The sequence below is a fragment of the Bufo gargarizans genome, chromosome 7 (genome assembly GCF_014858855.1).
Source record: "Bufo gargarizans isolate SCDJY-AF-19 chromosome 7, ASM1485885v1, whole genome shotgun sequence".
Taxonomy (NCBI): domain Eukaryota; kingdom Metazoa; phylum Chordata; class Amphibia; order Anura; family Bufonidae; genus Bufo; species Bufo gargarizans.
In genome coordinates this window covers 132,935,684-132,950,341 of record NC_058086.1, presented here as the reverse complement: position 1 = coordinate 132,950,341, position 14,658 = coordinate 132,935,684, and the positions used below count along the sequence as shown (strand labels likewise).

Genomic DNA, 14,658 nt, shown 5'->3' with positions numbered 1-14,658 from the left:
GATTTTTCTTTTATACTCAGAAAATGTCTCTATAACAACAGATAAATACTAATAAACAGCAGATAGTAAATATGTTTTTATGCAGGTTACAAGTACGGATAACAAACCAAACAGATTTATATTGCTCCCATTCAATGCAAAAAAAACCTGTAAAATAAATGTGACTACCTTGTCTTGCAGAATTGAAGAATGGCAAGAAAATATAAGTGACCCTTTTGGAATTACCTGGATTTCAGCATTGACTGTACAAACATTTTGGCTGTTATCTAAGTCACAGTTATAAATGGACAATATAAATAAACTAATGGCACACAAACAATTGCTTGGAGCTTTTGATTAGCATAATCTGCAAACATTCACAATGTAGGGAGATTTTATTGTTTTTCAATCATTCTCTAGTTGATTTACTTGTGTTCTTTGGGTGATTGTCTTATGCATCACCCAACGTCTTATCTGTCCATAGTACCTTTTGTCAGAAGCATTATGGAACATGCAGGTGGTCTTGGGCAATTGAGATAAGCCACTGCTTCCTTTGTAGTGTCCTTCCATAAAGACCATTCTTGGCCAATGTTTTTCTATTATTAGACACTTGAACAGATACTTTTGTATTTTTTTTTTTCTGTTGGTCTTTTGCCATTGCGCTTGGGATCTTTCTTGTGCTTTTGTAGTGATCTTAACATTTCTAGGGAGAGGAGCAAAAGTCCCGAGGCTTCTCCATTTCTAGATAATTTGTCTAAACATGGATTGATGTACACTTGGGTCTTTAGAAATCTTTTGTGGACCTTTACAGCTTCATCCCTCTCTATAGCATGTCTTTTGAGGTCTTCTAAACATTGTTTGCATCGAGACATGGTTTACGCTAACCAGCCTTTCTTCAGACGAACAGGTTTAAATGGGCAAACTGTGAAAGTCACACTGACACAGGCAATTATCTCTTGTAGAAGTCATTAACACGGAGGTTCACTTACCGACACTGTGGATGTGTACTCAATGGAGGAGATCTATTGTCTCCCATGCGTCTAAAAAGTGGCGGTAAAAAGTTGTAAACTATGTGTTTGCAACTTTTCAACTGCGACTTCTTAAAAAATTGTCAGATATCTCAGATTTTACGCCACCCTCGACACTTTCTCTAAGGGAAAAGGTGGAAAGGGTGTGTGGCCAACTTCCCCGACAAATTTATCTTCATTTACGGCAGTTTTTTGGCAGAAATGAAGCCAGAAATCTAAGGCAGCTCTAAGCTGTTGTAGATTTCAGTTTAGGCATTTGTCTCGTCATAAATTAGGCATATCTTCCGGTGGGGCAGGTGATATCAAGACCAATGCAAAAAGCCCCAATGTGCTCAATAGTAGACATGAATGGTACAATGTTTGTGTGTTATTAGTTTAGTTAGATTGTATTTATCTATAATTGTGAGTAAAGGCCCGTTTACATGGACAATTTAGCAAACGATTGTTGAGAAGAAAGGGTTCTTTCCCAGCAATCGCCTACTTGGCTGGTAGCAGAGGCTGTTTAGATGGTACGATCTGCTGCCAGCAAACAATGTTTTAGGTGACTGCATAAAAGATACGATTACCGGATGAATGATCATTTCGCTCGCTCATCGGGTAATCGGCGACACCTTTAGACTGACAGCGTTCCTACAAATGCTTGTTAGCGATTATCTGACTGATGCTCAGCCAGTGTAAAGGGGGCTTTAGATACCAATCCAGCCACATTGTATTAGTCATCAATGCAGAAATCCAGGTAAGTTCAAAGGTTGGGGCTACACCACACCTACACTTTTTGTAGCACTTTTGCTTGATTTTAACAAGTGACAGCTATAGTCCAAAGCAGTAAATTCACTTGTACGGTATGTCATTTTGTGTCTGCAGCTGTCACTTGAAATCATGTAAAAGTCCTACAAAAGGTTTAGGTGCATCCCCAGCAAACAGGTTCAGTAACTTTTACTTGTATAAAAAAAAAATGTATTAATGTATTTAAAAAATATCTCTCAATGGAAGTACTGTAACATAGATGGAAATTCATTAATGTAGTGCTGCAATTAAGCAGTAGCAGTTTTCTTAGTTTTGAAGTAACATGAAAGATACTTGAAAGCAATCAATTTAGTATTGTATCCAGTCTGATTTTATTAGTGAAGGTTATAGAGATGAGCGAAGTTTTCAAAAATTCTATTAATCTGTATCGCCAAATTTCTAAAAGAAATTTGATTTGTTATGAGTTACTTCATAACAAATATCATTTCATTTTATGGAGCGCCGCACCCCATCATTTATCTCCTCAGATGCCGCATTCAATGCTGATTGCGGCATCTGAGAGTCACATTCAGCATTTCAGGGGGTTAATTGGGGTTAACCCCTTAGTGACCACACACATTTTTTTTTTATTGCATTCCAAGAGCTTTAACTTTTTTGTTTTTTCATCAATGTACTTGTATGAGGACTTATTTTTTGCAGGACAAGTTATAGTTTTTAATGCACAACCATTTTGGGTACATGTAATGATTGATTAAAGCCAGTTGTTTAGCTAAAAATCCATTTGTTTACGTCAGTAAAAAGGCATATTACTGGTCACTAAGGGGTTAAAACAAAAATATATACACTCACCTAGATTTGATCGTGGAGAGGCAGTCGCGGGCATCTTGATTGAAGAAGACACTCCAATTGGGGTGTGTGCTGACATGATGATGTCATCAGATGATCACGCTGGGCAGCTGCAGTGACGTCATCCAGTGACGTCCCCGCGCCCGACCAGCGTAATGACGTAATGATCTCAGCACGTGTGAGTATTGACGCATTTTCTTCAATCTAGATGCGTGCGACAGCCTCTCCATGGTGAAATTGATGAGGTGAGTTGTTTTTACCGCAATTGTAGGAAATATTGATTCGTTATCACGAAGCACCAGGAAATTCAGATTCATGGCGAATCAAATTTTTCCTGAAATTTAGATCGAAGTCCACTCTTGTTTCTTCTTTTAAAGGGAACAATTTTGATGGTAAAAATGAAATTGCCTCATAAAAAACCTGAACTTAAATCAAGATGGAGCATCAAAACTACTGAAAATACAATATCTCAAAACATGTTTTTCAATATTGGTGGTGGAAGCCGGTCTAGGCTGCTCCCTTTATGATAGCTAGTTGCCACATTTTAGAAAGTAACTGTTCTTGCAGGAAGTAAGCAAGCTGGATACGCACACAGCTTTACCAATAGGAGTTCTCCAGGAGTAAAGTAGATTTACCACAATTATAATGTAGATATGGCATATTTCTAGAATACTGCCACTCTGCGGGTACAGCAATTCAGCCACTGTTTGCAATACAGTATATATTTATTTTAAACTCAAAAGAACCCTTGAAGTCTTGAAATATAGCAGTTTTCCAGTTTAATGTCTATTCACTGAATTATTCTTAGCATGGCTGGACTGGCCAGAATCCTCTAAAACTCTGGTGGCCCGTGCCCTGACATTATAATGCCTTGCACCAAGGGATTCATTATATGTTTGTGGGGTTCTCCAGGATCAGCATATTGACGTTCTTTCCTGAGCATAGTCCATCAATATCAGATTGGTGAGAGTCCAAATCTCAACGCCTATGCTGACCTGCTGTTTGGAGGGGCTGTGGGTAGCACGTCATTATGGCGTGATACCAGAAAACCTCCTTTAATGTCCAAAAATGTAATACATCCTTATAGCTTATATGGACTGTGCAGTGACTAGTGTTGAGCGAATCGAAGTCCCTGAAGTGGACTTCGATCCAAATTTCTGAGAAAATTAGAATTGTCGCAAAGTTGAATTCCCTCGTGCTTTGTGGTAACGAAACTATTTTTCCTGAAATGGTGGTAAAATAAAAAAAAATCATACTTATCTCATCCATTTGAGTGTGAAGATCCCACATGAAATCTTGTGCGCGGTGACATATGACGCGCCGTGTAAGATTTTGCACTGGATCTTCAATCAAGATGGCAGCAGCAGTTAGGTAAGTATGATTTAATTTTAATTTTTTTAATTTTTAATGAGCAACCCTTAAAATGCTTCAATATTGATCTCAGATGCAGTGATCAGTGATGAATGTGGCATCTGAGGGGTTCAATGATGGAGGTGGAGCAAATGCCTTTGCCTGTCATTGCACCTGCTACTTACCCAAAAAATGTGCTTCATGATGAAGTAACTTGACACAAAGCAAAAAAAATATTAAATTCGCTGAAGCAGCCAAATCGAATTTTTAAGAACTTGGCTCATCTCTAGCAGTGACGATAGCTAAGTGCACGATATCAGTAAAAAATAAATACTATACACAGAATAGCTGAACATCGTTTCTCATATTTAACTTATATATGCATGTAAGCTTAGTAAAGAGTAGATCCCCCATTGAGTGCAGCACAGAGATTCCCTGTGGCATTATCTACTGTATATCTTATATACGTAGACAACTGTGGGTCCACTGAAAAATCTTAAAGTGGTTGTCTGGGCTTTTAATATTCATGACCTGTTCTCAGTATAGGTCATCAATATCAGATCGGCGGCGGTCCGACACCCGACACCCCCGCCGATTAGCTGTATGAGCAGGCGGTGCATGCAGTGTCTCTCTTTCTGCTCTCTGCTGTATGTCTATGGGGGAGCAGCAGTGGACAGGAAGAGAGACGGGAGATGGCACATGCACACCTTCCCTTTATACAGCTGATCGGGGGGAGCCGGGTGTCGGACCCCAGCCGATCGGATATTGATGATGTATCCTGAGAATAGGTCATCAATAGTAAAAACCCAAACATCCCTTTTAAGACTGTGTACAGGCTAACTTACATCTATGCATACATGCAAGTACATACATTAATAATGACAATCCTATAAGAGTAAAAAAAAAAAAAAAAAAATTGTATGAAAAATCTATAAGGTTATTTAAGGTGATTATTGATGGTGTAAAAAAAAAAAAAACGATAAAGGAAAAGTAGTACAACTACGGTAATCTCTAAATAAAAAAATGAAGGCCTTGAATGGGTTAACATACAGTTTTTTTTTTTGTTTGTTTTTTCAGAAAAAGGAATCTACATATTAAATGCCGCTGTAGAGACAAACAGCATTCATTTTCACTGGTACAATACAAATGGAAAAATGTGTGAAGTCTATGTGACATCTAACTGTTCAAATGGTAGGTTTTGTCATCAGTAGTGTTTCCAGCAGTAGAAAGCTGGGGAAAACATGGCAATTCAGAAGCCTGAGGGCAACGAAACCTGTAACATAAAGTGAAGTTGTGTGCTGAACTGCATTTTCATTCACTTCCCCAATTCATCTGACTTGCTCCCTAAGAGTGGGACCTATTGCTATGGCCTTGATCACAAAATGCAGGTATAATACAGAAATACAGCATATCGATTAGGCCTCATGCACACGGCCCCGCCGTTTTTTGCGGTCCGCAAATCTCGGATCCGCAAAAAACTGAAGCTGCCCGTGTTGCCTTCCGCAATTTGTGGAACGGAACGGGCGTCAGCAATGTGAATGCCTATTCTTGTCCGCAAAGCTTGGACAAGAATAGGACATGTTATATTTTTTTAACGGGGCCGCGGAACGGAGCCACGGATGCAGACAGCACACGGAGTTCTGTCCGCATCTTTTGCAGCCCCCACGGCCGTGTGCATGAGGCCTTAGGCTGTAAGAAGGGTGCATTTTAACCTTCATATAATGGTCACAGTGAGGGGTCATTTAGTAAAGACTGGGATTTCACACAGCATTTATTGACGGAAGATGTGACAGATTTATTAAGGGCACAGGCCTCTTACTCAATTGCATCTGTGAGGACCATGCACCAGAAACTGACATAAATTACAACTTTTACGGCTTTTACATTAAAATGTGTGAGCTGCAGCAGATCCGCCGCAATTCACTTAGCTTCCCCTACTTTTTGACTTTAATAAGTCTGGTGCAGCTCTAGACAACCTGCCTAAGCTTTTTCATCTTCACGCTTAGCAGGGGCGTTGCTAGGGTCTCAAAAGATCCGGGGCCCAAGCCCCAATGCATATGGCCCGATTCTCTAAGTCGACCAACCGACCCCTAAGCCAGCTATAGCTATACAGCTATAGAGCAGCACTTACCTCTCACATCCAGTTCCTCCCATGTGACGTCTCCTCTGATGTAGATCTTCTCTGTCATCATCTTCTCCATTTCGCCCGGACAACTTCTCTGTGAGTGTGACACACAGACATCTTAGCTTCCTCATTTTTCGGTACCCTCAAATAATATCCTGAAGAAAAATGAGTGCCCCCCATAGTAATAGTGCTCCTCATAGTCCCACCAATAGTAATTCCCTTCTAAAATGCCCTTATTAGTAATACTGCCCCCTACAGTTCCCCCAACTGTGATAATGCTCCCCAAGAATGCCCCCATTAGTTGAAGAGCAATCCAGTATTAATAATGCCCTTTCAGAGCCCCTAGTAGAAATAAGGCCCCCCTATTGTTCACCCAGTGGTAATAAAGCTCTCTACAGACCCCTCAGCAGTGATAAGACCACCACAGTGCTGAAATAATGCAGATCTATAATTCCCTCCTATAGAGCTCCCAGTAGTAATAAGAATGCCTAATGTCTCCTGGATTTAAAATGCCCCCATAGTGCCCTTAGTATTTATAATGCCCCCTACTGTTATAATGCTCACCCTGAAGTGCCCCAGTATTTATATCACCCCCTACTGTTATAATGCTCACCCTGAAGTGCCCCAGTATTTATATCACCCCCTACTGTTATAATGCTCGCCCTCAAGCCCACCCAGTATTTATAATGCCCCCTGCAGTGCCCCCTGTAGTTATATTCCTCCGTTTATTGTCCTCAAAAATTATAATTCCTCAGCCCCTCCACCATACAGTCCCATGTAAATAACATTATTTCCCTTCTCTGCCATAGAGTGCCATGTAAATACAATCACATCATCTCTCCAGCCCCCTCCAATATATAGTCCCATGTAAATAACATCCCTTTTCTATCTACAGCCCCCTCTAAAGTACAGTCCTATGTAAATAACATCACACCATCTCTCCTGCCCCCCCCCTGAATTTACAGTCCCACGTTAAAAAACATCACACCCTCCCCAGCCGCCTTCAACATACAGTCTCATGTAAAGAACATAACCCCTTCCCCAGCCGCCTTCAACATACAGTCCCATGTAAATAGCATCACCCCCTCAATATTCAGTCCCACGTAAATAACATCACTTCCTCCCCCAGTCACTTTCAACATACAGCCCCATGTAAATAAAATCACCCCCTCCCCAGCAATCTCCATCATGCAGTCCCATGTAAATCACGTTACCCCTCAACATTAAGTCCCATGTAAATAATATCACTCCCTCCCACAGCCGCCTCCAATATATAGTCCCATGTAAATAAAATCACCCTGCCCCATCCACCTCCAACATGCATTCCCATGTAAATAACATCACTCCCTCTTACCCTGCCTCTCACACTGAGTAATCTACCCCTTCACTTAAAGCTCCATACGTACAGACCTCATTACTGCTTCTTCCCAGGACTTCTCTTCACTGCTAAGCCATTCTCTCCTGCACTGGTCACATGACTGTGACATCATCACGGGTCCTTTTCAGCTACTGCATTTAGCACTGATAACATGACCTGTGATGTCATCACAGGTCCTTCAGCTCTTACAGAGCATTAGATTAAATTGTAACTGAGGTTGTATCTAGCAGGCAGACAGTACATTCGGGACAAAACATCAGGGGCCCAGGCCCCGAATGTTCTAACCTAGCAACACCCCTAGGCCAAAAGTTTTATGCAAAATGTCATCTGTGCCAAATTAATATATTTCTCGACAACTACCAGTCGCCTCAGTGTAAGGGTCCATTCACAAGTCCGCAGGTGTTTAGCGGTCCGCAAATTGTGGATCTGCAAAACACGGACACCGATCATGTGCATTCCACATTTTGCAGACCGCACATGGCCGGCACTTTAATAGAAATGCCTTTTCTTGTCCGTGTCTGCGGGCAAGAATAGGACATGTTCTTTTATTCTTTTTGCGGAGCCACGGAACTGAAGTGCGGATGCGGACAGCACACTGTGTGCTGTCCGCATTTTTTGTGGCCCCATTGAAAATGAATGGGTCAGCACCCGTTCCGCAAAATTGCGGAACGGATCAAGACCCATTTTGCGGACTTGTGAATCAACCCTAAGAAAAACCTTTAATAAAAAGATGAAAAAAAATATGCGTGGTAGAAGACTGGTAGAAGAAGTGATGGCCCCACATTTGCCATAATGAAAAGCTTGCAGAGTGCTCAACAATGCTGGGAGAACAACAGGGGGAACAAGTTTGTTACAGTATATTTCCCCTCATCTTAAATTAAAGGGGTTCTGCTCTTTGTTTAAACTGATGATCTATCCCCTGGATAGATCATCAGCATCTGATCGGCGGGGATCCGACATCCGGGACCCCCGCTGATCAGCTGTTTGAGAAGGCAGCGGCACTGGCAGTAGTGCCGCGGCCTTCTCACTGTTTACCGCAGGCCCAGTGACGTCACGACTAGTATCAATGGCCTGGGCGGGGGTAAGTTCCATTCAAGTGAACAGAGCTTAGCCGCGCCCAGGCAAGTTGATACTAGTCATGACGTCACTGGTCCTGCGGTAAACAGTGAGAAGGCCGCGGCGCTCCAGGAGAAGGCCGCTGCCTTCTCAAACAGCTGATCGGTGGGGTCCCGGGTGTCGGACCCCCGCGGATCAGATACTGATGATGTATCCAGAGGATAGCTCATCAGTTTAAACAAAGTGCAGAACCCCTTTAAGCACATCTTCCAGAAGTCCATGCCCCTAGAATAAAATCTACACTAGCACAGAGTTCATTATGCCATAAAACCTGCGTAAATGATGATAAATCTGGAGTCAATGACCCCATCCTTCTTTTTGGAAACTTTCGAGGGTGGAGTAAAAAATTCTATTTGCACAAAAAGTTGTGGAAATAAAGTTTGCAAAGTTTCAAACCCATAGTTTGTGACTTTTTTACACCAGTTTTCTGGTGTAGGGGGGTTGATAAATCTCCTCCACACTTCCATTTTAGTGACTGATGGAGGTCTCAGTGTCACAACACCTTTTTATCACATCTTCCATCCGACAGTATCTGCTGAATTTAGAGTTTCTTTTTAAATGATAGTCACCTTTTAAAATAACTATGTTCTATGTAAAACCAAAGAAAAAGTATGTTTTAAGTTTGAATGATTTCTGCCAAATCAAGTCAGTTCTACTATATAGGAAGCAATTAGAAGATGTATATGTAACGTCACTTTTTAAAATTACTTTTTAGGTGCAAAATACTTTTCGGGTCATGAAGAAGTGGATGGCCTGGACCCTTTCATGAACTACAGCTGTACTTCAGAGTTATTCTATAAAAAAAAACTGATAGAGATAGAAGAGAAAAATCTTATGACCAAGATTGGATGTAAGCCATTCTACATTAAGAGTACAATGCATTTAGTATGTGGGTGACTGCAAACAAGGATATGGTGACAATGAGAGGCTACGTAGAAAGTAATAGGGTATTCACTAAACTAACAATATGTGAGCTGAGATGAATCTTATTGTATAGTGTCAGATAAAGGACATCAGGGACACAGGGAGCCTTGTGTATGTGCAATATGTTCTAAGAAAAAGTGTCAGTTTTGCCAACAGTGACAAATGAAATGTCTGCTTTCATTCTTCCTAAGCATGGAAATGATGAAATTGATCTGATTGGAGGCTAGCTGTCACTTCTGTTGGTCCCTTGCTCCTCTACAGCTTTCACATATCAAGGATTAACCCCTTAGCGACCAGCCTGTTTTGGACCTCAATGACCAAGTGATTATTATTTTTTTATTTTTTCATCGTCGCTTTCCAAGTGCTAGAACTTTTTATTATTTTTGGCCGCGCACATACCTTACTGATTATCTTATATTAAAGAGGTTTGCTGAGATTTCTTTTTACTGATGACCTATCCTGTGGATTCCTGTGGTGCAATGTATTTTACTGTCAGTGCTATACTGACATTCACCAACAGGCTGTGCCAGAGGCCTGCTAGAACACACTGGAGGCAGGCCTGGGGCTTTCACTAGGCCCTGGCCTGCTGCACTGACATCAGAACTCTGTAATCTCATTTGCATGCTGCCAGTGGGAGATAGAGGGAGTCCGCTCCCTCTGTAATCACCTAAATACCGCAGTCGCTATTGCTTGCAGCATGTAAGAGATTAAATGCTCTGGATTGGCACACCTGCCGGTCTGGGCAGTGAGAGCAGGAGTGCGGTTCTAATGTTAGAGCCGAACCCCACTCTCTGCTGCAAGGGAGACCCATGCAGCACTTAGACTGGGCCACCGTAAACAGGTGGCAGCCCATCCTAAGGCCACTTAGTAAAAAGGCGCATTGGTCATCATTAAGGGTTTGAAGGGGTTGTCTCATCATGGACAATAGGCATATCGCTAGGATATGCCCCCATTGTTTTATAGGTGTGGGTCCCACCGCTGGGACCCCGCACCTATATCGAGAATAGAGCCCCGCAAGGTGGTGGCTGGAGGACTCTGGTCTGGCCACCACCAAGGCGGCTCCCCATAGAAGTGAATGGGAGTGTATGCGTGGCCCCCGCTCCCATTCATTTCTATAGGGCCGACGGAAATTGCCGAGCCAGCGCTCCTTCACTTGCGGGACTCAGTTCTCGATGTAGGTGCTGATCCCAGTGGTGGGACCCGCACCTATAAGAGAATGGGGGCATATCCCAGCGATATGCCCCCATTGTTCATGATGAGACAACCCTTTTAACCCCTTAAGTACCGGCCCATTTTTTGGTTTTGCATTTTTGTTTTTTTCTCCCCATGTTCCAATAGCAATATTTTTTTACATTTTCCGTTCATATAGCCATTTGAGGGCTTAATTCTTGTGGTATAAGTTGTATTTTTTTAAGGGCACCATTTAAATTACCATGTCTGTTATTGGAAAACGGGAAAAAAAATCCTTTGTACGGTTAAATAGGAAAAACACCACACATTTCTGTCAAGGTTTTTTGGGTTTTGACTGGTATCATTGGCGTTCATTGTGCGCTAAAAATAACATGCACGTTTTTCATTTTATTTTTCCATATATTTTAATAATTCAGACATTTTCTGAGGTGGTCATACCTGATATTTTTATTATTGTATTGTTAATATATTTTTATATGTAAAATAGGTAAAGGGGGTGATTTTAACTTTTAATATTTTAGTAGTTTTTTATTTATTTTATTTTTTACTTTTTAACTATTAGCCCCCCAATCCTTTTTATTTGCGGACCGTATGCGGAACCATTCACTTCAATGGGTCCGCAAAAACAACGAAAGGTACTCCGTGTGCATTCCGTTTCCGTATTTCCGTTCTGCAAAAAAGTAGTGCATGTCCTAATATTATCCAATAAGAAAAATACTGGGCACTCTGATTAATGGAAAACCATATGTTTTATTAAATAATCTTGGTATAATACCATAAAATAGTAATAAAAAGACAGTACACAGTCCTATAGGATAATAATATAAATGACAATACACAGTACTAAAAGATGATGGTGTTAATACTAAATAAAATCGCTGGAAATTTCATACAATAAAATAATAAAATGACACAAGTGAAATGCACAGTCCATATATCCGTTGTTGTAGAAATAAATTAGATGGATCCTAAATGCAAGAGTAGTTGATCTTAAACAATATTGCTTAGGTGAGCGTTTATGCGGCGTCCCGCTATACTCACTAAATACAGCGGTGTCCCGCTGAGTCCTTGCGAGGTCTGATTATTTTCAGCTGCTTTTCCGGTGCAGTGTGATGGTGCTGCTGCACAATAGAGGAAAGTGACTCTGCCGTTCGCTGTAGCCGCTCTGGACACCGCTCCGCTAAGCAATAGAGGAAGGGGCGATATTAAGCCCCGAAACGCGTCTGGCTTGGCTCAAGGCCCCCTAGGATTTGCTAGCTCATCTATTGAAAAAGACTCTGATGCCGATTTTGCCGAAAATAAAGGACCTGACACGCTGATTCCAACCAACCAATAGGAACACAGCAGAGATCACATACGTGTCTAGCTGTACGAGCGTGGGAGAAGGTATACTAAGCTTGCAAGATACCGGCTCTATTGCTTAGCGGAGCGGTGTCCAGAGCGGCTACAGCGAACGGCAGAGTCACTTTCCTCTATTGTGCAGCAGCACCATCACACTGCACCGGAAAAGCAGCTGAAAATAATCTGACCTCGCAAGGACTCAGCGGGACACCGCTGTATTTAGTGAGTATAGCAGGACGCCGCATAAACGCTCACCTAAGCAATATTGTTTAAGATCAACTACTCCTGCATTTAGGATCCATCTAATTTATTTCTACAACAACGGATATATGGACTGTGCATTTCACTTGTGTCATTTTATTATTTTTTACTATGTATGAAATTTCCAGCGATTTTATTTAGTATTAACACCATCATCTTTTAGTACTGTGTATTGTCATTTATATTATTATCCTATAGGACTGTGTACTGTCTTTTTATTACTATTTTATGGTATTATACCAAGATTATTTAATAAAACATATGGTTTTCCATTAATCAGAGTGCCCAGTATTCTTCTTATTGGATTGTATTTTTGTTCAGAGGAAGGGCGAATCCTCTTTACTGAGAGCACCTCCTCCAGGCTTCACCACTCCGGTGCGTCACATACTAAATTATACATGTCCTAATATTGTCCGCAAATCACGGTCACATGCCCAATTCAAGTCAATGGGTCTGCAAAAAATAAGGAACGCACACGGAACACATCCGTATATCAACCGTATTTCATCCGTATTATGCAAATCCATACTGTAGAAATGCTATGCCCAGCCCATATTGCTCATGTGTTTGGTGATTATTAAGTTGCTATTTTCGTTTCCAATCCGAAAAAAAACGATCGCATATGGAAACCATACGGATATGTTTGGTGGAATAACTGAAAGGAAGGGGACTTAGAAAAAAAAAAACTCAGATACAAAACAACAGAGCAGTGAAAAACGGACCGCAAAATAACAACGGTCGTGTGCATGAGCCCTAATAGAGATATATTAGGGTGAATAGGATTTTCACATGCTCCCTGCTGCGCTGTGCTTTAAGCACACAGCAGCAGGGAGCTTACCATGGCAGGCCTGGAAGACTTTCACTGCGGGTGCCACAACCAGCATTGATCAGCATTTAATACAGCTGACACCCTCCGCCTCACAGCAGGAGTCTGCTCCATACATTCCCTCAACCACTGTGATGTACCAGTATGTCACTGTGGTTAAAGCCTTAGGCCTCATGCACACAGCCGTTGCGCAGCCGTTTTGAGCATTTAACTTGAATGGGTCCGTGATCCGTCTGCACAGCAAAAAAATTGAACATGTTCTATTTTTTTGTGGAGGTACGGACAGAAACACCACGGAAGCACTCCATAGTGCTTCCATGTGGTTCTGTGTATCCGTTCTGTACAGCAGCTCCAGATTGCGGACCCATTGGGTCTGCATCCGTGATGCGATGCGGGAAGTAGTGATGAGCGGCAGGGATCATATTCGAATTCGCGATATTTGACAAATATTTTGTAGAATTCGGATATTGGTTATTCTACATTTTTAAGTGGATTTATAAATAGAAAATAATATAAATGTGGGGCATGTACTTGCTGCCAGAAGATAAGCAGCTTTATTTTATGTCCGCTGTCCTCCTCCAATATGTAAGAGCAGCTTCCGTCCTGGTCCTTTGCTACTGTACATTCACAGTATTGCTATGAAACTGTTATGTTCATGTACTGTGCTTCATTTGCCAGCAGGTGGAAGTGTATCTGGCAGAGAGAGTAAGAGATCTTTAGATAGAATGAAACTTACCATTCCATTTTGCCCCTTTTGGGCATAAGTGGGCTAGTCCTGCTTCCTATCAAGGGAAGGGTTGCAGGAAGCTATATTCATTCTAGTCGAGTATAGAGTTGAAAGCAGACAAGTCAAGATGGTGCAGTGAGAGGAATTACTCCCTCCTGCAGCAGGAGTCTTCCAAGGGAATCAGCTCATAGAGCACCATTACTCCTTACAGTTTAAGAGATGGAGTATTACAAGGGGGTCCACAGCCAAAGGCTCCAAGGTACCATAACTGTCAGAAAATCCAGTAACCAGATCGAAGCCTGCAGCAGAGAAAGATAGAGCAAGGTATTCAAGTTTGCCTGCCAGTTTACCCCAAAACCTGCAGGAGCAAAGAGAAAAGACCAAATATTGTCTGGATGCAAGTTTATTCAAGTAAAGATGCTGAACTTTTACCAAGTCTGGACTCCTACTCCCCCAACTGTAACTTTCCTTTTATTGCTTTGGAGCCTAACCTGGAGCGGCGGTATACAGGCAGGAGCACCGTGACAGACACAAAACTAGTGAGGCCTTATCACCACTCTGCATTCCTAAAAACCTGGGACACAATCGGCCCTGGGCGGCGGCACATTGCATATGGCTTGCACATTTGTAATGGTTGGCATGTAATATTATGCTATACTGTTTATGTCTCCTGCAGATCACATGCATGTGAGTGAATAATCTCCTATATAGGTTCCTGTAGCGGTGGGGACCATAGTTGTGAAACTTTGAGGCTGATCTGGCACCAGGCATTTTAGGCAATAACTATGTATTATACGTACTTTCTTAATATGTCTATTA

At 41.7% G+C, this 14,658-nt stretch overlaps 1 protein-coding gene across 7 annotated transcripts in view; it reads left to right on the top strand.

The window, feature by feature from the left end:
- PTPRC (protein tyrosine phosphatase receptor type C) overlaps positions 1 to 14,658 on the top strand; it is a 212,798-nt gene that overhangs the window by 94,852 nt on the left and 103,288 nt on the right. For all 7 annotated transcript variants that reach the window (XM_044301087.1, XM_044301088.1, XM_044301084.1 and 4 more), the window contains 2 exons: positions 5,028 to 5,141; positions 9,285 to 9,419. In XM_044301087.1, the coding sequence (XP_044157022.1) occupies positions 5,028 to 5,141; positions 9,285 to 9,419 (249 nt within the window). The remainder of the gene's footprint in view (positions 1 to 5,027; positions 5,142 to 9,284; positions 9,420 to 14,658) is intronic.